The 23,823-nt window shown below is 38.6% G+C and overlaps 2 protein-coding genes across 3 annotated transcripts; one reads left to right on the forward strand and one right to left on the reverse strand.

The window, feature by feature from the left end:
* The first annotated feature begins 541 nt into the window (after nt 1–541).
* Nucleotides 542–9,953, forward strand: LOC145425616 (ICOS ligand-like). The gene is made up of 3 exons (XM_080298833.1): nt 542–808; nt 7,978–8,310; nt 8,547–9,953. The coding sequence occupies exons 1-3, from the start codon at nt 745–747 to the stop codon at nt 8,723–8,725; spliced, it is 576 nt and encodes a 191-aa protein (XP_080154959.1). The 5' UTR covers nt 542–744; the 3' UTR covers nt 8,726–9,953.
* Nucleotides 8,551–14,717, reverse strand: LOC145425614 (uncharacterized). 2 transcript variants are annotated; one of them, XR_013906325.1, is made up of 5 exons: nt 13,797–14,717; nt 13,154–13,189; nt 11,887–12,155; nt 11,613–11,807; nt 8,551–8,673 (listed from the first exon to the last, which is right to left on the reverse strand). XR_013906325.1 is itself a non-coding variant. In XM_080298824.1 (4 exons), exons 1-4 carry the CDS (start codon nt 13,273–13,275, stop codon nt 8,630–8,632), a joined length of 630 nt encoding a protein of 209 aa, XP_080154950.1. In that variant the 5' UTR covers nt 13,276–13,759; the 3' UTR covers nt 8,551–8,629. The 2 variants fall into 2 exon arrangements, 1 of the variants encoding a protein (XP_080154950.1); XM_080298824.1 differs by lacking the exon at nt 13,797–14,717 and having other exon boundaries at nt 13,154–13,759.
* Nucleotides 14,718–23,823: the final 9,106 nt, after the last annotated feature.

The following is a 23,823-nucleotide window of genomic DNA, read 5'->3' on the forward strand; positions in this document are numbered from 1 at the left end:
TAAATGTCAACAACAAAAGGAGTGTGTAACACATCTATATTGTAGTGATGGCAGTATACTGTGTATATTTATACTGGCAGTATGGAACATGATTATTTGGAAATGCCTAAAATGGAAATGATCATATACTGTGAGGTGAGATGTGGACAGTGGTTGTGCTTTTGTAACATTGAGGCAAGGGCAGTGATTAGTGTTTAGGGGACACATCATTGGTTTTTATTAAAAAAAAACAGTTTCTCCACTGTGGCAGGTCATAGGCGATTTCTTTTTCCTAAACTGTCTCTAACTCTCTCCAAACTGTCTCTAACTCTCACTAACCGCAACTCTCCATCAAACGCCCTCATTTTGAATGAAGTCTGAGGGGTTTATATCGCTGTCATAGCTCGCGGCAAAGTTCGAACCGCTTCCTGAACCAGTCACGTGGTACAGCCGGGCAGCGAGGCTTCGGACGCTTCAGCTCCTCCCATAAATGAAGCAAGCCTCGCGGAAACGCCCCCTCCATTACTCGACACACGCTTCGAAGCGTCGATACAGAACGTCACATCACTATTTCCGGGTTTTCCATACGCTGGTTCATGTAAATCGCGTGACTTCTTTTTCACATATCAGTCATAATTCGTCCTTTACGAAAAGCGAAACTACGTGACAAAACTTTCTTAGTTAAACCTGCTACTTTTAAACAAGCTCTGATGTTTGACCAAGAAACTGCCAACAAGTGAATCTTAGTAGAAAAGAACGTGACAGATGTTAAAATCAGCGTTATTTGTGTTTCTCTTCTCCAGTTTTCTGGGACGTCTGGACTTTGCAGGTAAGCCGTTTGTACCTGTGGGAATAAATCTGTCAGATCATCGAGATGAGGAGCATAGAAATGCTCAAAGGAAGTAATTTTGCGGATTTATGAAATGAATTTACTCAGATTTCGCGTTAGAGCGAAGTTATCCGCTGTTTCTGTTTCTAGTTGTTTGAGTCAGTGTATCAATGCAGAGTACATGTACGTGAGCAGGTAATGACGGGAGAGGAACTTAGAATTAAAAAAATGTATGTTAGCTCGCTATAAGAAGAGCCACGATCAAAGTTTAGTTTCATTTTCACTTCGTGTAATGGCGGAGTCCATGAGGAAGTTTCACCTGATTAGGATCAGGGGCGCCGCTGGTGTGCGCGAGTAAAATTTAAGATTAAGCTTTAACAAAGTCAAGCCTAAAGACCAGCACAGACGTGTTTATAAAACAATTAAGTTTCATACATTACATACACATTTTTTACTCCCTGATTCCAAAGTCAATAATCAACAGATTTTCACGGAATTATCACTTCACACTGACGATACACTATTTCTGTGTGGAAAGCTGGAGGAGGCTGTCAGTACATTTAAAAGAATATACTTCATATGCTGTATAAGACAGGAAACGCAAAAGAGTATGTTGTAATGTGGTGCAATTTTGTTGGCATTGTCCCACAAATTGAAAACAATACCGTGCATGTCAAAATAATGGGCAGGCCAGTGTTTAAGGTTTAAAAGATGATAAAGATGTGTCTGGACTGACACTTGGAGATGACTTCAAGTGTTCAGGTTGGTTTGAACTTGCATTTTTCCACCTGTATTGGATTGACTGATTGAATGCTGGGAATATTTCAGTCATTTCATTCATTTGATGATCATTATGTTTTTATCTGGGAACAGATTCCGATTGACCATGTGTGAAGTGACATCATAATTATCAAGTATAAATAAAATATGTATATTTTATCCATGTCCCAGGTACTTACATTTAATAATCGAAATTTTAATCATATACGTAATAATTTAAATATGAATGTTGCAAAAACTTATTTTTACTCAATGATCATCTCTCATATGGACTATTGTTTGACGTCCTGGTCACTTGCTTGTCCAACAACACTTAGAACTATTGAAAACATTTATAAAAGAAGTTTAAAACTACTTGACAAAAAACCGACTTCCCACCACCACTGTCATGTGTTAAAAAAACATAAATTGCTGAACTTCAATAACTTAGTGAAACTTAAAAGAGTGTGTTTAATATATACAGGGAGTGCAGAATTATTAGGCAAGTTGTATTTTTGAGGAATAATTTTATTATTGAACAACAACCATGTTCTCAATGAACCCAAAAAACTCATTAATATCAAAGTTGAATGTTTTTGGAAGTAGTTTTTAGTTTGTTTTTAGTTTTAGCTATTTTAGGGGGATATCTGTGTGTGCAGGTGACTATTAGTGTGCATAATTATTAGGCAACCTAACAAAAAACAAATATATACCCATTTCAATTATTTATTTTTACCAGTGAAACCAATATAACATATCCACATTCACAAATATACATTTCTGACATTCAAAAACAAATCAGCGACCAATATAGCCACCTTTCTTTGCAAGGACACTCAAAAGCCTGCCATCCATGGATTCTGTCAGTGTTTTGATCTGTTCACCATCAACATTGCGTGCAGCAGCAACCACAGCCTCCCAGACACTGTTCAGAGAGGTGTACTGTTTTCCCTCCTTGTAAATCTCACATTTGATGATGGACCACAGGTTCTCAATGGGGTTCAGATCAGGTGAACAAGGAGGCCATGTCATTAGTTTTTCTTCTTTTATACCCTTTCTTGCCAGCCACGCTGTGGAGTACTTGGACGCGTGTGATGGAGCATTGTCCTGCATGAAAATCATGTTTTTCTTGAAGGATGCAGACTTCTTCCTGTACCACTGCTTGAAGAAGGTGTCTTCCAGAAACTGGCAGTAGGACTGGGAGTTGAGCTTGACTCCATCCTCAACCCGAAAAGGCCCCACAAGCTCATCTTTGATGATACCAGCCCAAACCAGTACTCCACCTTGTTGGCGTCTGAGTCGGACTGGAGCTCTCTGCCCTTTACCAATCCAGCCACGGGCCCATCCATCTGGCCTGTTGGGGGAAAACTCTGTAAAAGACCCAGGAGAAATAAAGACACAATGAGACAAGATCACTTTTTATGCTTTAACGTGCACACGGGTAAGCTGTTCAGAACAACTCACAACGTGTACAGAGGCTTGGCACTTTTTTATAGGAAACACAGTGAGAACAGGATAAGAAAATACAAAACAGATAAAATAAACAACTCCATATGTGGCGCTAGTCTCGTCAGCAGAGAGCTGGGAGAAAGCTGTGAGAGATAAAACAATCTAAAACAATATGTCCCAAAACAGTATGTCTTTGCTGAGAAAGTCTAAAAGGATAATTCTAAACTAATCTAACCATAGACAAAGGGCATCCAAACAATGAACAAAGGGCATCTTTGTACATTTAAAAGAAGGTAAAGAAACATAGAATCATTTTTCCTGTAACGTGGCCCATCAAGACTCACTCTCATTTCATCAGTCCATAAAACCTTAGAAAAATCAGTCTTGAGATATTTCTTGGCCCAGTCTTGACGTTTCAGCTTGTGTCTTGTTCAGTGGTGGTCGTCTTTCAGCCTTTCTTACCTTGGCCATGTCTCTGAGTATTGCACACCTTGTGCTTTTGGGCACTCCAGTGATGTTGGAGCTCTGAAATATGGCCAAACTGGTGGCAAGTGGCATCTTGGCAGCTGCACGCTTGACTTTTCTCAGTTCATGGGCAGTTATTTTGCGCCTTGGTTTTTCCACACGCTTCTTGCGACCCTGTTGACTATTTTGAATGAAACGCTTGATTGTTCGATGATCACGCTTCAGAAGCTTTGCAATTTTGAGACTGCTGCATCCCTCTGCAAGATATCTCACTATTTTTGACTTTTCTGAGCCTGTCAAGTCCTTCTTTTGACCCATTTTGCCAAAGGAAAGGACGTTGCCTAATAATTATGCACACCTGATATAGGGTGTTGATGGCATTAGACCACACCCCTTCTAATTACAGAGATGCACATCACCTAATATGCTTAATTGGTAGTAGACTTTTGAGCCTATACAGCTTGGAGTAAGACAACATGCATGAAGAGGATGATGTGGACAAAATACTCATTTGCCTAATAATTCTGCACTCCCTGTAAAGTCCTACACTCCCTTGCTCCACCACCACTAAAGCAGTTCATTAGGAATAAAGAAAGCTCAGACAGGACCACTCGAGCTACAATCCGAGGAGACTTGTTTATACCCCACAGACGGACAGCATTTGGGCAGAACGTCCTTTCTGTCCAGGGTGGCCATCTGTGGAACAGTCTTCCTCAACCCATAAGAGAATGCTCGACATTCAACTTGTTTAAGGCAAAGGTTAAAAACTGGTTATGGACAAATCAAGTGTGTGATCATGTATGAGTTGTATAGTTTTAATGTTTTATTTGGGAACAGAATGGTGTGTATGTGTAAGTTTGGTGATGGAGTTTTTATTATGAATGAATGATGAATTTTTATGAATTATTATGTCTACTTTTTATTCTTAAGGACAACAGATGGAAATTAGCCCTTGGCTATAATCTGGTATGTTTACATTCATGTAATTTTTTCTTTACATTTATTTTCATTAACATGCACTGTCCTAAATAAATAAGATTCCAAACAGGCAGGTGTTTGAGCACCATCTGGGGTCTGTCTGTGCACCCATGCTATAAAGGTGATGTGTATCTCTGTTCATGCTCCAGCATAAATTTGTATACATTTTAGTGAAAATCAGGATCACATCATTTTACTGCTTTATATAAATCAGCTAATTAGAACTTTAAATATCAAAATAAGCACAATTACCCATTGCATGGTATGGTCTCAAACACAAAGAGTGAAATGTTACAATTAACCCCATAGTCTGGGTTAGTTGTAACATATCCTGGGGTGAAATGTAACACAATGAAATAAGGGTACTAACAAAATATTAACATGTAATCTTTGTTTATTCAACACATGAATGCACTTACATCCATTTATGCAGCTATGTGTGTGTGTGACAGAATGCAGAAATCTAGCTTTTGAACATATTCCAACCCCCAAAAAAAGACAAATTATGGAATTTTCTGCAACTGAATATTTCATTAATTTTGGTTGGTCTTCCTTGAGTTTGGCCTCATTGGCTCAGTGGGCATTGTAACCTACAACTCTTGCACCAATTTTGAACATAACAATGAAGCTGAAAAAATGTAGTTGTTCACCAGCATCGCAATTCCATTACTTTTTATCATGGCTTACCTTGGTGTGGTTTGCAAAGTGATTCAGAAAGATGAGGAAATCTGTTTCTTGCACCCATCCTGATTTATTTCCACTACCAATACTTCCTACTAGGGCTGGGCCATATTATACCATTCACGGTAATACCGGTATAATGTTGGGCAACGATAGGAAAATGAAATATCGCGATAGAATATGAGTAAAACGCGCATGCGCAGTGCCTTTGTTTTCATACGAACATGGCCGATTGTTGAGTGAATCAGATGAACCAGAATTGGTTTGTAAAAATGGTGCAACTTCAGTGATGTGGAACTGGTTTGGTGTTTGTCCGTCAGATACACGACAAAGCACATTTTTTTTGCAGAACATGTAAGCGGCCGTTGTTATTGTCGTATTTGTCGGACTAAGAGGCTCTTAAATCTGGGAGTAATCTGGGTCCTAAACTCTGTATGCTTCAGGTCAAACAACACTGCAGCATCACTGAGAGTTAAAAACTGTCTAAATTCTTTCATCTTTAATAAAATTATCAGCATTGCTGCTTTACCAGGTGTAACTATGAAGTTTAACTTCCAGGCATCCATGAAAACAAAAGTTATTACATTTAACGGAGTTAGAAGTTAGCAGGAAGCTAGCGGAAGTTAGATCGCTAGTTTCGCTAGTTACCTAAGCATGATATAGCATGTTCTGACTGAGAGATTTCTGAAAAAATTCAAACGTACAGCTCTGCTATCACTTCCAACATAAATGAAGACAGGAAACTAAACAGCAGTGACGTTTGTAGGGTTACTGAAGTTGGGCTAGCTGCTATATAATGATGTGCTACGTGATCGCTAGCGACACAGCTACATTAGCATAACATAAACACAGTGAAGCTGGAGGACGAACACTAACACTTTTCCACTTATAAAAGTTAACGTTCCTGATAGTTAGAGACAAATGCAATCGCATGGCAGGATGCTGTAAACGGACCAAACTTCAGTCAGGAGAACAACTGAGATAATCCATCCACAATACGAGGTTATATACTGCAACAACATGCAGCTGCCAGAGAATTCAACATTAATGAATCAATGGTACAGAAGTGGAGGAAGCAAGAAGAATGAGTTTAATAAAGTTTGATTTATCTGACTGCTTTGTTTCGCTTAATGTGCCTTATAATCCCGTGCACCTTATGGTCCGAAAAATACGTACTGCACACTGCACTGCAAAGCACCTCTTTTTAACTTCAGTGGATATTATACATGGTTATGCTCAGGATATGTCAGCCCATTTCTACTGGAAATACCTTTTGGTTAAACTTTCAGCAAGGAATTTGCATTTGCACTGTTACATTTTTATAAAGCTTTTAATGTACATAAAAACCAGCTTCTTGTTTAAGTGAAAATAAATGGAAGGTTGTCTTTTTGCGCTAGTAATGTTGTGGAGTTGTATTTTGTCTCGCATCAATTATATCGTCAGTTATATCGTTATCGCAAATTTTCAAATATATATCGTGATAAATATTTTTGGCCATATCGCCCTGCTCTAACAGGCAGTGTGGTGATTTATGCCGTGGGGACACCCTCTTACCCATCAATGTCACCCGGATTAAAAGAGTCAAAACAGAATGGTGATGAGAACCCACATGAGTCCAGAAATCCAAACTGACTGTAGGTGTTGTGGGCTGAGATGGTGGTCACATCGTGGGTGTGACTCCAGACAATAATGTTCATTGCTTTTTTTGCTCAGCACGCTGGTGTCTACTGCAGTGAATATAATGGGACCTTAAGAGAAATGACTACTTGGCTGTTGGCTCTCCACTGTACACAAAGGTGTAACTAAAGCTTATGCTTGTTCTATGGTATTGCAGATGTCTCTGTTTCCGTAGGATGCGGTTGGTTAAAAACATTTTATAAATTTCCTTTTATTATTGAGCTGTTTGATATTCATCCTGTCAGGGATCTCTGCAGACATTAGCTGGACTTTCAAGCAAGAGGAAATGTGTTTTTAATACAATTATCAGTGAAAACAAAAAAAACAAGTTAAAAACAAATGGGTGCATCACGGTGGCTACATGTACATGACATTTATTCACGTAGAGCAAAAAGTCAAACTCAAAAAAATGTTTATGGTTCAGAAATCACACAGTTCAGTTTAGGCGAGCACTGTTTAACAAACCGAACTTTAAAGCTCCCAGGCTCCATCCTGTGTCTGTGAAAACACCTGAAAGCACTTTGTAGGACTCACTTAAAAGGTACATTTTAAGTGTAGACCATTTTGATATATATTTTATCTTTATCTAAGTCAACAACAACATGTTTAAAGTTAATTTTAAAAAATACTTTCAATTATTGACTTTAATATGCATACCAGCTTTATTATTGGGGTTTTTCACTAGATTAAAAGCAAAGCACACATGTTGGACATTTGTTCTATTTTTTATGCAAGATATGTACTCAGGATAGAAATCTTCTACAGCACCTTCTACAAAAACAATAAAATTAAAATTAATGAATAAAACAGTAGTAATTGGTATGACTTTACATTTACTTTTGTATAGGCTCTGGTGTTTTCCAAAAGTAAAATCAACATATTTTAAGCAGTTCCTCTACAGACAAAAATCTATCATCAACATAAAAAGATCTATAATCACACGTGAATATGTCACCAGTAAAGCTTCGTTATTCACTTAGAAAAATATGTATGAGAGTTTATATTTCCATCATCTTATCATCTGTTTTGTGATATGTTCAGTTTAAAGTAAGAAGACTGCTTGAATTATTGTATTGAAATTAAATATTTTGTTAGAACTGTGTTACTGATTTTTTCTTCCTTTTTTTTTTTCTCATCTTTTCCTTCTGTGGGCCAAAAAGAGGTCAACGTAACACAAGGAGAAGATGCCACTCTGGAGTGTTACGGCCCCAGTGATGCTACTTACGTACTGTTGAGGTGGACCAAACCTGACCTGCAGATAAAGGATTATGTCTTTTACTTAAAAGACGGTCATTTTCAGGAAGACCTCCTGGATCAATCATTTAAAGGTCGGGTGAAGCTGAAGGATTCAAAATGGATGAAGAATGGAAACTTCTCAGTGATTCTCCAGAATGTCACCATGAACGATTCTGGAACATATGAATGTGAAGCAGGATACAACAATCAGCCAGTTCAAATTTTGAACAGCATCAGCCTGAAGGTAGAAGAACGAGGTGAGTGTGAAGTTGAGTGTGTGTGTGATCAGAGGTGAAGCTGCTTCCTGGTTGTTGATTTTTCTTTGTAAAGATGTTGTTGATGAGACTTTGTAGAAAGCAGCTGGTCTGAGTGATGTGATCAGAGTGCAGTAGATAATGTCTGACAGCAGTTTGAAGAGGAAATGGATTCTGTTCTGTTCTTCACTCATCACCTACCTGACAGCTGACACCTCACACCTGTTTCTCACCTGCAGGTCAGACAGGAGGACAAAGTGGAGATGGAGGGGAGGAGGATGAAGGAGAGAAGAGTGGATCTGTTGGACCTGCAGTTGGTCTGTCAGTTCCTGCTGTGCTTCTTGTTGTTGCTGTTGGTATTGTGATCTACAGAAAATGTAGGAATTCAAAATACAAGTCTCCTTCTGAACCAGTATGACAAGTCCAATAATCGACGATGATGGGTGTGACCCACCATATCCCAGAATTCATAGCACAGCCCAGTTTCCCAAAATGGTTTGCAGCTACTTAGTTTTAATTTTACTCTTTTTAATCTTTCTGGGTCACAAAATAAACTTTTAAGATATTTTCAGGCAAGAATGTAGCTCTGTAAACTTTAAATATCTGCTCGGTTTATCAAGACATCCCACATTAAATGTCTGTTACCCAACAGCCTGATAGCTCGCCGGGGTTCAAGGGTCACTAGAGCCGGCGAGAACAGCAAACTCCCGACGCATCGTTTTCAAACCCAGCCTATGAATTTGGACATGGCTGTAATCATGCACAGTCTGATTTGCGCATTTACAACACAGAAAAAGTCCAAACACGAACTAATTGCCAAAAAAAGTAGCCAGTTTGGGATTTCTTTGGCTTTAAACTGGATGAAAGCGGTAAACCAAAGGATGTAACTAAAGCGGTTTGCCGCTTGTGCAGACGTATAGTGCGAGCAAAGGACTCAAACATGACTAACTTGCATAAGCATGTACGTGTCCACCATCCAACTGTTTTTTTCTGAGGCTACTGCCTCTCTGTTATGAGTTTGAGTAAATGACTCGTTGCATTTGGGCGCACTCTGAGGAGGGAGCATTTGATCGCAGATGAAAGAGGGTCCTGTTAAAACAGCGCTTTGATTTTATATTTCTGTTGACTGCTTCTGTTAGCTCCATCATTATTAGCCAACTTACTTATGGGCAAATAAATAAATAAATCGCCTTTGTAAAAACTATCGACGATGGGATAGTCGATGTATTCGTCCAATCGCCCAACCCTAAACGGCAGATCTGTTGGACTCATAGTTGGTCTTTCAGTTTTTGCTGTTAGTGGTGTTGTTGGTTTTTGGATCAACAACACATTCTGTCAGTGTCTTTACCAGCGTGCACTGCCTTATTATTTCTCTGTAATTCAAGTTAATTGTAAATTCAGAAGAATGCTGTGAAATGACTTTGCAAACACTGTGATCTATAGTGAAAGCCGGGAGAAAGTGGAGTTATGCACTGGTGAGAAGACGAATGAAAGTCAGTATAAACAACACAGAATACATGTGAGTGAATGACAGAGAGATACAAGGAGTACAAGTAGTGACTGTTTGCCCCAAATCAAAAGTGTCAAAAACATTTTTTGTTTGTTTGTTTAGAAACGTGTTTTTATAAATAAAGTTTTAAGATGTATCAGTGTTTTGTATTTCTTTTTCAGTCCTTAGCAGAAAGACAATAAGAATAACTTTATTGATCACAGTGAAATGAGTCTTGAGAGGAAGAAAACTCTGACCTCTCAAATCAGTGTGTGCAGCTTTAGTCTGATCTGGAATCAATCCAAAGAAAATGGCAATGTTTAGGAAGTAGATGTGTGAATGAACCCTCTGCATCTACAAACAGTTATTACATGAATAACAGAAAACCCATGTAAACCTATGTTCCTGTGTGCTGGAGCTTTGTTTCAAGCCTGGTGGCTTCAGCAGTGCTGGGAACAGTGGATGTGCTAGTGGGAGGTGCTTAAATGAAAAGGCCATCAAATTTTTTTAATTTGAAGTAAGATTTGATAAAAGTAGCATTTGAGATATTTTTTTTTTGTATGTTTTATCAATTAAGTTAATTTACTGTGGTGGTTTGTGGCTCAGCTGCAGGGTGACCCACACAGGTGACCTCCATCATGTAATCATGCCGCCCTATTTGAGCAGGATGCTGAGCTGTGCTGCACTGGAGGCTGCTGGAAAGCTGTACATAAAAATATTCACGTGCCTGCAGTGTTATGTGCCTCAGGTACTTTCTGTCACAAGTACAGATTAGAGTAAACTAATAAAGAGTACAATAAAAACACAATGGCTAACACAGATAATTTTATTATGAAAATCCCAAATGAATTTATGTGTGTAGGTGTGAAACAGATTAAACGGCTGATTGCCAAAATGTTAAAACTGACCTCACAGCTGGATACAAAAACAAGAACATTGAATTGTGTGACTGTTAAGCAGAGGAGTTATGGAGCCGTATTCCTGGTGCACAGAGGTTAGTTGGAGGACCTGATCGCTGACCTGCCTGAGCAGGTATGATTTCATTCCTTGTGTTGGAGTGCCATCTTGTGGAGCTTTTTAGAATTTGTTTGGTACAGCACAATTTGGAGTTTGAGGCCTGTTTCAATGATCTTTATTCCTTATTAATATTGTAATGAACCTTTTGTTAGTTCATCGTAATTTTTTCTCTCCAATGTTTCTTGTGATTCTCTGTAAAAGTCAGGCTTTGGAACTCAAAGATCAAAAATACGTTTCTTGTGTTTTTTGTGTGTGTGCTCCTGAATCTGCTCCTGAAAGATGTCTCAGTGAGTTTATAGCGTTGGAGGGAGTCATGTTTCCCTCCCTCTAATTTAACAATGAGAAGCATTCAGTAATTTATTAACTTTTACTTTCAAAAAGATCCAGACTTGGTGTGTTTGTTACTTCAGTTTAAACTTGATTAGAAGAGCTGTGTTCCCACCTGGAAGCTAAATTATGTGAGGACCTTCATTGTGATCACACAAATTGAGAAAAGACAAAAATCACAGTTAGCATACGTCAGTCATTCATGTTCTTCTATCCAGTCACAGTCTTTACTTAATCATCTATATTTGCCCAAAGTGTCCCAGGTGACTATGGTTAAACAAACAAAAAAATTCAGTACCCCATCATTTTAGAGGCATTTAAAATTTAATTTATTTCCCAAGCACAAACAGAAGCAGTCTATGCCTGGGGCGGAGCTCAGTGAATAATTGGAGTTTCACCTGCGGAGAGAATCGCTCCTGTTCAGTGAATATGTGGATGAAATAAGAGGTGAAATCAGAGTGAAGCTCCTCACCTGTGATATGGCCTTCATCAGACCTGGAAACATGCTGGATGGTCATGTGACCTGTAGGCTGCTTCCTGATGAGGGAGCCATCTTTATAGAAAGCAGCTGGGAGGTTGGAGGGAGTGGTCTTTGTTTTACAGAGCAGAGTGACGTCATCTCCCTCCATCACAGGGAGGACAGGACTCTGCAGGATCACTGATCCACCTCAACACAGAGACAAACTACAGCATTTCATCCATTTACACACAGCTTCATCAACACTAACTCCACACACTCAGCTTACCAGTGACTGTCAGGTTAACCATGTTACTGATGGGACCCTCTCTGGACTCACACCAGTAAACTCCACTGTCCAGTGTGTCAATATAGCTGATGTTACAGGAAGATCCAGATGGTTTTCCAAATCCATCTCCACACTTTGCTCTGGAGTCGGTGCTTGTGTTTCTCCTCAGAGTCCATCCAGCAGAGCTGTCGTCCTCCTCACAGCTCAGAGACACAAATGTATCTTTAAACAGAGCTGCTGAGAGCTGCTGGGACTCACAGTCAGACGAGCTGTGAAGGAGAGGGTATGATGTGAATCAACTTTCACTAAAACTAAATCAAAATGAACTCTGCAGCCTTGTTTTGGGGTAAAAATCTCACATCCATTCCAACACAGCAACTCTGCCAGTTACACTTAAAATAATTTGTAATATTTTGGACTCCCTTTGAAAATACATGATATTGCATACGTTTCCAGTGACCAGCTTTGAGTGCTCCTCAGTTTTCACATGTTTGCTGTCTGTGTATTCTATCATAATCAATAATTATACTTTTATCTATTCAGTAAATGCTGTCAGTTGTAGCTTTGTCTCATATGGGTCTTTCTTCTTGAAGTTTTCTTTTTCCATAATGTGGTCTCAAAGAAAATGGTCACTGTAGCTAATTTCAAATGTTTTCCCATTTTCCAATTTTATAAATATGACTACTTTTTTTTACACTTATTGCAAAAATCATAATCATACAATCCGTAATTGTAACCAAAATTTAACACAATTATTAATTAATGTAAAAAATGGTTTGTGGTTGGTGGATGTGTCAGCAATAGAAACAAACAGAAGTCTGAAGTTCTTCCCTCCTGGGTCTCCACTCTGTGTCATTTTTTAATTTATTTGTCTTTTCCAGAGGCAAGCATGTTTGCCCCTTAAGTTTTTACACTTAGTTTCAGTAATCTCCATCCAGGAACTGAACTGAAAAAGAACTGAACATGCCAGTCACAATATCAGTGCACAGCGTCAGTAGGACATATAGTTATTTTTCTAGGGTCTACAGCCACAACATGCTGTTAAAACCTTCTGTTTTTGTGAGGAGCAGCCATTTAGTGACAGTTGGCTTAAATAGGGAGGAGCTAAAAAAAAGAAAGCTTGTTTCAGAGAGAGAATAAACTAAAGGGCTGCTCCAAGGCAAATAAAGAAGGATTAGTTTTGAACTGTGATTAATGCAAAGTTACTCTAGTAGAGTCCAAGAATAAAAATAAATACTTTGAACTATAAGACGAGAAATTTGCTGACCTTGGTTTGTTGTGCAGCTCAACAGTGAGATCAGAACTACAAAGAAAGGCAGATGTGTTAGTTTGACATTTCACAACTGAGACCAAAAAAAAAAGAGTCCAGATGTGCAGTGATATTTTCATGATGATCTTTTAGCAGGCTGAGCAGATGAAGCAGCAAGCAGCAGACTGGATATATGCAATGGAAAGAGAACAGACAGAAAACCTTCCTTTTCACACCTTAAAACTTTACATCTACCAGTTTTTCTTTTACAAACACCTGAAATACAAAAAATGTTTTTTTTCCAGTCTTTTATGTTCTTGACATTTTGCTCTTCCTCCTTTTGATGAACATACATTGAACAACTGAGTTGCGCTGAAACTAAAACAAAAAGAAACGGGCACCGATAAACTGTTTTAACAAGTTTTTTTTAGTTATGTATTCATAGTTTTAAGTAACCTGAGTAAGTAAATAAATAAAAGTGTTGTAGGAACCGTGAAAAACACCCTTAATATTTTCTCTTGTTGCTTGTCACGCCTTTTGAGCTCCAAAAGCTTGGCAAAACAAACACTAAAAAGAGTATTTGAGAACTAAATATGTTATATCAGCATGTATAAAATATATACAAATATTTTCTAATCTTAAAAACAAAGTGTGGACTTACAGATCAGCGACAGTAGACACATGCTATCCATTGTACTGCTTTGAACAGTTTTCTTTGATCACTTCACTTTTTGTATGACCCCTCCCAACAGCTGCAGTGAGGGTTTTGCAACACGTTAGCTTTTTTTTCAGCATGCAGCTTTAATCTGATCTGAAACAGATGCAGAAAAAATAAAACACCAATGTGTGGCACATAAATGTGTGTGTGATCCCGCTGCATGAATAAACAGATTCCAGACTGTCACTGAGGCAAAGTGAAAACCTGTCTTAGCCTGCTTGTGTGTGTGATGGCTGCATGCAACCACACAATTCAAATACTCTGGTTTCTATCTTCCTTCTACATTAAGTTACATTCTACATTAAGTTAAGCTATTGTCAATGTGGTTTTAAGGTGGACCTTACAATAATAAAGAAAAACCAAACAAACCCTTTTAATAGGAATAAACCTTCAGCAGAACAAGACTCAGGGAGGGGCGGCCATCTGCTGGGTAAGAGAAGGAAGACAGGACAAAAGACAGACTATGGAAAGATCCAGAAATTAATAACAAGTATGATATAGTACAGCGAGGTCTATTAACACATAGCGACTGAAGAAAAATAACTCAATGCATCATGGGTGTTATAACCTCAGGATAAAAATGCTCGGAAACTCAAGTGCCAGTTTTAGGACGTTTACTGACCACTTTTAGAAACAACCACAGCTAGTCGCATACATACAGGAAACTGTCCCACACATAACATTCCGGCAGGGAGAACCCTGAAAAACCTCTGAAGGTTCCGGGGTGCAACATACATTAACAACAACACTGTCTATAACAATGGGAATCCCTGGTCCAGCCCTAACTATATGCTTTAGCAAAAGGTTTTAAGCCTAATCTTAAAAGTAGAGATAGTGTCTGTCTCCTGAATCCAAACTGGAAGCTGGTTCCATATAAGAGGGGCCTGAAAACTGAAGGCTCTGCCTCCGACTGAGTTACTGTATATGTGGAGCTGCCTCTCATTTGGGCAGGTCATTTTGTTAAGTTATGATATTTTGTTAAGTATTTTTTATTAGAATTCTGTTTATTTGAACTCTGAAACTGAAACTGTCTTTGGCCAGCACAGGGCCAGCAGCACTTTTGTGGAGTTCAGTGGTCTTTTTTTTTTTTTTTGGGGGGGGGGGGGGGGGGGTTCTCTCTATTCTGACTGGCTGCTTTAGAAGTGAACAGTTATAATCTGAAACCTTTAACCGTTCTGCATAGGCGAGTTTAGACGCTTTTTGGGGATACTCAAGCGCCTCTAAAAGTAATTGTACAAATAGCAGTAATATTAATTCCTTTTAGTATTATTTTCTGTCAGAATTGACAACATTTGCAAGCATAACCTGTTGTTACAGCGTGTGGCCTGTTACAGCAGCTCTTTTGAAGAGACTATATCCATTAAATTATGTTTTTTTTTAATAAAAGCCTGAAAGTAGAATCACTCCTGCCTCTTTGTTTCCTCTTCTCAGACCAGAAGATCATCACATCTGAGTCTGAACAGAACTCAACACTGCCATGTCGAGCTCCAAACAACAACAAACCCATTATAGTGGTGAAGTGGAGCAGACTACCAATTCTCTCCAGCTGTGTTAATTAATTATCTATATTTGCCCAAAGTGTTCCAGTGTCCCAGGTTACTATAGTTACACATAAGAAACATAAGAAACACATAGCCCTGTGAAGCATATACCTGACAATCTTTGTTGGAAATGCAAAATTGAGGTGGGGACTTTCTTAAATTGTTTTTGGGAATGTTCCCTTGTAGCTCCTTTTTGGAAGGAAGTTGTCACACTTCTAAAAGGTTGGTCAGGATTAGAATTGCCCTTAACTCCTGGATTGTGTTTGTTAGGAGACCACTTTCATATCCCAAAAATTCATAAAAATATTTTTACTGTTGTTATGGTTGGACTAGTAACTGCATTGAGGGTTATCCTCAGGCACTGGAATACTACAGTATGTCCTGAGCTGAAAGATGGGATCAGAGCAATGGCAGAGACTGCTTCCTATGAGTCCATGCTCAATAAACTTAAAAATGATGCAGAAGACAAAGATAAACATTGGGACTACTTTTGGAACTATCTGAAGCAAACAGAAAATCACGATCATAATACCATAATGTGAAGAATTATTAACTGTGACTACTAACTGACTAGTTTTCTTTAAAAGTTTTTTTTTGAGGAAGAAAAAGAAGAAGGAAGGAAAAATACACTACTCCATCCTTTCAGAGGCATTTAAAATTGAGTTTGTTTCCTAAGCAAAAACAAACACAATCTATTCCAACAGAACATGATAACACAAGCAAAATAGTACTCTCTAAAATGCCATGTGTTCGATTTGACATGTTGTTTCCTATTGATGTGAGATAACTGAAGAAATTACTGCTTATTTGCAAGAAACAAGAATGAAAGTTACAAATGTATTGTGCATGACATGGGTATTCAAATGTGGTGACGGAGCAGGTGCAGATGCGTTACAAGTTAATCTGGTTGTAAGGCAGTTTGCCACAGGTGGTGCTGGTGGACTGGAGTCCGTTTGAGCACAAATAATGCAAACTGCACACTTTAGTTGTGAGGTTAGAACTAAGGAAAGACGATTCTCCAGACTGATCACTTTCACAGCACTGGTGTGGTGACCTTGCAGTTCTCTCACGTATGGGAGTATCACCAGAAAAAATGGTTTTTAATATTTTTTTGCTCAAGAACAATAAGAATTATAGATTATTGTATTTAAACCAATACCAAAAATGTGGATAAGTGTTTGCAATTCATGATTTACAAACACTATTGCTCTCATCTAACAACAAACAGCAAAGAGGGGTGCACACTAGAGATGGCACGATACCACTTTTTTATGTCCGATACCGATACCGATATCATAAATTTGGATATCTGCCGATACCGATATGAATCCGATATAGTGTTTTTTAATCAACAAAACTGTTTTTTAAAATATCTTGCTGCATTTTGCAAGTCTGCAAGTTCATACTCAAGTTTAAAACAACAACTACACTAAAGCTATTCTGTTATACCTGTATACAAAAAAAATATTTCATAGTTCAGCAATACTGATCAATCTAATAAACTTAGACCTACACCATCCTCCCTATTCTGGTATTTTAAAGAGTACTTAGCGTAAATATTAAGCAACCTAACTAATAGGGTTCCAACTCCCAGCAACAACAAAAATAAAAAAATAAAAAAATAAGGAACCACCCCTCACCCTCCACCTCATGATGCTTAATCAACGTAATCAACCTTAATTTGATGCAGTGTGAAAAAAAATGCACAGAAATCAATTATTTTTCAAGAAATATTAAATAGATTCAACATCTTTCTTCAGCAAAATTGCAGACTGCACAGATGGTACCTTCCCAAAGGAAAAAGTACTATAGCTTACTAGGGTATATTAGACTTAATAGTCACTATATACAGTAATTGACTTCTATTCATTTTACATCAAATTAAAACTTTGGGTGTCAGATAATTATTTATTAAAAGCTAGACATTTTAAATGAGAATAAGAAAGAAAAGTATGTCTTTGTGCCCCCTTTTCCCAGTTAATGCCCTATCGGCCCCCCTGGCTAAACTTTGCTAGATCCGCCCCTGCACAGTTACCAGCCGTCAGCTACTAGAAAAAGATCCTGGTGTAGAAAGAAATATTAAATAAATTCTAACAACAGCTTATCAAGCTTAAACGTGCTGCTGTTGTTCAGCCGCTGGTTTCCTCTTTCTGGCGCAAAGTGGACCAAAAACAAACAAGAGAGACTCACGACAGAAAAGCCGATCAGCTGATCATTAGCAGTTTCACGATTGAAGTAGCAGCCGGAGAGCGAGAGGCAGTCGCTCGTTAAGCTTAACGTGGGAATGCTTTACAAACATTCAGAGATGGACTTACACACTTGCTTTACTTCTCTCGGGGATAACTTTGTCGGAGATGAAATGCCAGGTTGCTAGCAAAGCTCCAAATGCTATCCAGACCACCACAGGTCCCGCATGCCACAGCTGCTCTATCACGTGATGCATACTGCTCTGACGTTCTGAGGCGAGTTACGGCGTGTTGCAAGTTTTGTGAGGTGCTTTCGTGATATTTAATGGATCGGATTACATTTTTTATTTTTCTCCGATATCCGATCCAGTAATTTAGGTCAGTATCGGACCGATACCGATACGTAATATCGGATCGGTCCATCTCTAGTGCACACACAACCACACACTAATGGAAGGAGCTATACATATAAACCACAGGTGTCAAACTCCAGGCCCGGTGTCCTGCAGGTTTTAGATCTATTGTTGGGCAGCTGATTTAAATGGCAGAACTCCTCAACAGGTCTTGAAGATCTCCAGAGGCCTGGTAATGTACTAATCATTTGATTCAGGTGTGTTGACCCAGGGTGTTATCTAAAACCTGCAGGACACCGACCCTCGGGGCCTGGAGTTCGACACCCTTGATATAAACAAGTATGGGACTTGATCATGGAACATGACAAAGTCTTCTTGAGAACAGATAAGAAATCTAGAGTCGAAAGTTTATGAACTGGTTCAGAAAACATGTAAAAGAAAGTGGAAACTGCTGATAAACACACGGCACTGGGTTTGATTCAGTTCGTAACTGCTCTGTGAGATTCTGTGGTGACATCATCACCCTCCTTGTCCAATCCCTGCTCACCACTGGTTGATCTGTTTATTACCCGGGGGCAGACAGATCAATTAACCAGAAGATGGAAAATTAAGGATTTAATTTATCACAGGTTCAGTTACAGACAGCCGTTAATTATCAGGGTATTGGTTACTAATTAACAGGACAGTGTGTTACATGTGCTTCTATGATGCTAAATGTCCCTGTGAGGAGAGACAAGATGACGTATGGACAGAACAACACCAGTTAGTGACTAACTGGTGACTTGATGGACTAACTGTTAGTCCATCAAGTCAAAATGCAGGAGGGACATTCCAGGGATATCCATTTTTACCTGGATAAATAATTCAATTCAATTCAATTCAATTTTATTTATATAGCGCCAAATCACAACAAAAGTCACCTCAATAAAGTATTAATAATAAAAGATCTTTTTGTTGTGTTTTCAAAGTTTCACATAATGGGGTCAGTGTTTGTGAGCCAAACAACACTGTTGGCTCACGGCTCGAAGCTTTGCTCGACTCTCAGTCTTGGTCCCCCACATCAGCTAACATGGACATTTTGGGCAGAGAAACTCCACCCACCTGCTCTCCAATCCTTCTGTTTTTGAGGAGCAGCCTTTAGTGAAAGTTGCCTTAAATATGAAGGAGCTAAAAAAAAAAAAAAAAGCTTGTTTCAAAAAGAATAAACTACGGGGCTGCTCCAAGGCAGATAACGAAGGGTTATTTTGAACTGTGATTCATGCAAAGCTACCAGTTTTCTTTTTACAAACATCTGAATTACAAAAACATTTTTTTCCAGTCTTTTATGCTCTTGAAAACTGAAGGCTCTCCCTCCGATTGAGTTACTGTATACGTGGAGCTGCCTCTCATTTGGGCCGGTCATTTTTTTGAGTTATGATATTTTGTTAAGTATTTCTTTTTAAAATACAATTCTGTTTATTTAACCTCTTTCATGGGCCGTCTTAGTTCTTAAAATAGTTTGTTACTGTCATTTTAAATCTTTGTAATTTAGTGTCTTGGTATAATGAAACTATCACCAAGCATCTGAACTGTACATGTAAAATAATAACTAGAGCACTCAGAGCTCCATCTGAAGGGCAATAATTAAACTGAAACATGCAGTTTTATGATGTTATTACATTATGGTGATGTCTGACCCTTGACCTTTGGCCTATGACCACTGCATACTAAAAATGCCTGTTTTATTATCTTTACCCTTATGATTGGAGCAGAATTGGCTGAAATTATCAGTATCTACACAAAATCTAAATCTTTAACTGTGGAACTGCTTACTGATTATCCCTCTACCTTCGAGGGGTGAATAAAAGACAAAAATATAACATTTACACAAGTGTTCATGGCCTTGGCCATGAGACTCACCTGCTTACAGCCTGACACTGCTTTTAACCTGTTTGATGCTAAGGTAAAGAATGTAATTATCTTCATAGGCCAGCTGGTGGTGCGGTGTTCAGCATTGTTGACTCACAGGAAGAAGGCCCTGACTTTAAATCTACCATCTGGCCTTTCTGTGTGGAGTTTGCATTTTCTTCCTGAGCTTCATTTTTAGTGAGTAAACGTCTAGCATTTGATTTCTGTAGTGATTAAAAACACACAGCAGCCACTGAGGCCTACTCATATAAACTCCCAGCAAAAGAAAATCACTAAGAAAGAGTTCAAAATAAACGGGACAAGAATTGAGTATCACCAAATCTTTATACAATTTTATTATTAAAAGGGTTTGCAATAAAATTTATACAATAGGCCTGTAAAATAACTAAAAATGTTCTATTTTTCTAGACTTCCTTATAGGTATTTATTTTGTGACCTGTCCAGGTACTCTGCCTCTGGAGTAGACTCCAGCCCCTCAGTGACTGTGATTGGATAAGTGGAAGAACAGGGATTCTATAAAGGACGAGGTAATCACCACATTTTATACTGACAGCAGTGGTGATGTTAAAGGGCAGGGGTGCCCAATCCCGGTCCTCGAGAGCTACCGTCCTGCAGCATTTAGATGCATCCTTGTTCCCACACACCTGAATCAAATGGTTTGATCTCTTCAGCATGCCATCGTGTTTGGCAAAGGCCTGATAACAAGCCATTCATTTGATTCAGGTGTGTGGATACATCATATCCCAAACACTCTTCAAGAACTGCTGAAAAACTTTTAAAATAACATTAATACTAATAAGATGTCATTTTCAACCTGCCAAAAAGTGATTGTGGCTTATAACTTATCACTGAAACAATATTTCTGTTTCAAACTTGCTGGAAATCATCCAGAGGTGTTACATGCAACATACTACATCCCAAACATTCCCTTAGAACTGCTGAATAACTTTTAAAACAACATTAATACCGATAATTTGTCATTTTCAACCTGACACAAAGTGATTGGCGCCTATGTCCTGTCACTGAAATAATATTTCTGCTTCAAATTTTATGGACATCATTCCCTAGGTTTTTATGTTACACATTTTGCTGCAAATTTAAATCAAGCCTTTATTGGACAGTGCATAAAAGGTCAAATTTCAAAAATGTTGTAATTCAAAAATAATACAAAAAAAAAGGATAATGGTCAAATGGAAACAGGTGGGAGGAGATCTGCTTAAACACATTAGGAACACCAAGTAATAGGAAAGAGAAAACAAACGGTAATAAAAATGTCATTCCAATACAGCACTTATTAATTGAAACGAAAACCAAAAACGAATAACAATTACATCCAATTAAAGAAACCACCAGTTAAACTAAACTAACAAATAGACCAGAAACAGGGGGTATAGCCAGTAAACCATGGAACAACATATATATTAATTCTTTGCACACAGTAACTATGCTAACATGTTAGGAAACACAATTGAACAATCCTACAAACAAATTGCAATCAAAGCTGAACTCTAATGCTGTGAACAACACAGAAACACACACAGCAACACGAACATAAATGAATGAATTAATAAATAAACAAACAACCAATAAATATTATAGGAGACTTTTGCTTTTTATGCAGTTTTTGCAAAGCTACATGTGGAAGGAAACCGTGACCTAGGATGAGCTGATGGTATAAGATGTAAGTACAACTCCTCTGGTTTTATATGCAAAAAAAATTATTGTACTAGCTTACGTGGTTGCAGTTCTACAGGGATTTAAAAATAGTTACGCAAAACGGAGCTTGCCCGCTCTGACCGGTTTTAAAGGGTTAAATAAATTCTAACAACAGCTGATCAAGCTTAAACTGTCAGGGCTCTGTGTGCAGAGAGGAGGATCCAAGCGCAGGACTCGAACACAGAATCGTAAATCAGAACCTCAGCTTTATTGTTGACATGAAAACCAAACGTGAAGTGCCATGAATACAGAAATCAAAGCAACACACAGGCAGGATCTGAGGGTACGACGCAACACCGAGGATGGGAAAACACAGGGCTTAAATACACAGGGTAGTAATGAGGGAATGGGCAACAGAAGGGAGACACAGCTGGGGGAGATCAGGGCTAACGAGACGGGGGAGCTAAGCTGCACACACTAACATAAGACAAAATTGACTTTCACAATAAGACAGGAAACAAGAATTACTAAACCAGATGCAGACATGACACTGAGAGACTAGACACTGAACAGAAACTGCAATTCACATGAGAACCCAAAACCTAAGAACTGATCCCTCACCAAGAATAATAGAAACAGATCCATAATGATAATAATAAACAAAACACCAGAATATCAGAAAACAATCCATAATGCAAAAATAAACCAAAACATAATAAACTCAAAATACTGGGTCCAACGGACCCAGAACCGTGACATAAACGTGCTGCTGTTGTTTAGCGCGACATCCGCTGGTTTCTTCTTTTTGGCGCAAAGTGGGCGATAAACAAACAAACAAGAGAGACGATCAGCTGATCATTGATCAGTTTCATGATTGAAGTAGCAACAGTAGGGTGGCCCCTAGAGACAAAGCACATACAAACTCCTAAATGCGTACAAAGTCAGAAGCACATACAAATTCCAAAACACGTACAAACTTCGAAACACATGCAAACTCAAAAACACAACGGAAGTGCTCCAGGAGAGACGCTAGGGGCAGTGTTGAGCTCGATTTTGCAAAATAAACGGGAAGTTTGTTGCAAAAATGTAGGCCTTCGCGGTCTACGTCGGCCGGGTCCTTCGAAGACCGAGAAGGCCGGAAGTGTAAGGCTGTGAAATGGGACAGTCTAGCCCTCAGATTTGCGTCACCGCTGTCTCGGTGGAGTTTAATAAACTCAGCCATCTGCGCCTCGCTATCTCAAATATAACAGGACACTGGTCTCACACTTCTGTTTAATCAGTTTTCTGTTTGACGTTTATTCAGCTGTGTGAAAATCCTGGAGGAGCCCACCCGATGGATTAATTAAGTTCTATTTAATCTATTCCAATCTAATAACTTTGATCTCAGGCAATCTGATTTACTCTGGAACAAATGAAACATCGAAAAAAGCCAAACAATTGCATTTTTAAGTTATCAAAGTGATTTATATATCATGTTTAACCTGAGTAGCGAAAGACCACAGGGGTCTGAAAACGATGAAGCCGGGAGTCCGCTGTTCTAGCCGGCTCGAGTGACCATTGAAACCCCCCCCGGCCTAGCAACTTTTGAGTTTGCATGTGTTTTGGATTTTGTATGTGGTTTTTGGAGTTCGTACGTGTTTTGAAGTTTGTACGTGCTTTGTCTCTCGGGGCCACCGTACAACAGGAGAGGGAGGGGGAGAGAATGAGAGAAGAAGAGGCAGCTGTACAGCGTAAAGACACAGAAAAACTCCAGCTTTGTGTCTTTTTCATTGTAGCTGAAGTCCGGGACAAACTGTGTTCCTTTTCAGCTCAATACGAAACACGTAATATTTTCTCTGAATACAGGACGATTCGGTTTTTTACGTTGGTAACTAATTAAATAGCTTTAAACAGCATCTGTATATTCCTTATTATTCTTTTTTTATCCAGGAAACTACCAACAATGAAGCTGTGGGAGATAAGAAAGGAAATCATGTTAAAAACGGCTTTAACTGTGTTTTTCGTCTCATGTTTCCTGGGACGTCTGGATTGTGAAGGTAAGATATGTTTACCTGTTTGAATAAATCTTAAAGATCTTTTCTGTTCCACATAACAGTTGAGTTAAATTCAAGTGAACTTTCTGACAGGGAATAAGAGTCCACTTGTTTTTTTTTGGTCAAAAGTGGAAGCTGACATTACCTCTTCTTGAACATCGACTTCCTTTTTATTCCATCAAAAGAAAGTGTATCTTAATATTTTTTTTATTTATTTTTATTTTTTTACCATCAATTAGAATAATAAATGGTAAATGGCCTGCATTTGTATAGTGCTTTTCTAGTCCATAGGA

The sequence above is a fragment of the Astatotilapia calliptera genome, chromosome 3 (assembly GCF_964374335.1).
Source record: "Astatotilapia calliptera chromosome 3, fAstCal68.1, whole genome shotgun sequence".
Lineage (NCBI taxonomy): Eukaryota > Metazoa > Chordata > Actinopteri > Cichliformes > Cichlidae > Astatotilapia > Astatotilapia calliptera.

Coding starts and splice junctions, on each gene's coding strand:
- LOC145425616 (XM_080298833.1), top strand. CDS start 745: ATGTTAAAATCAGCGTTATTTGTGTTTCTCTTCTCCAGTTTTCTGGGA. Junction 809..7,977: donor GGGACGTCTGGACTTTGCAG/GTAAGCCGTTTG, acceptor TGGGCCAAAAAG/AGGTCAACGTAACACAAGGA. Junction 8,311..8,546: donor CCTGAAGGTAGAAGAACGAG/GTGAGTGTGAAG, acceptor TCTCACCTGCAG/GTCAGACAGGAGGACAAAGT.
- LOC145425614 (XM_080298824.1), bottom strand. CDS start 13,275: ATGAAAATATCACTGCACATCTGGACTCTTTTTTTTTTGGTCTCAGTT. Junction 12,156..13,153: donor GAGCTGCACAACAAACCAAG/GTCAGCAAATTT, acceptor TCTCCTTCACAG/CTCGTCTGACTGTGAGTCCC. Junction 8,674..11,612: donor TGATGAAGGCCATATCACAG/GTGAGGAGCTTC, acceptor CATTTTCTGTAG/ATCACAATACCAACAGCAAC.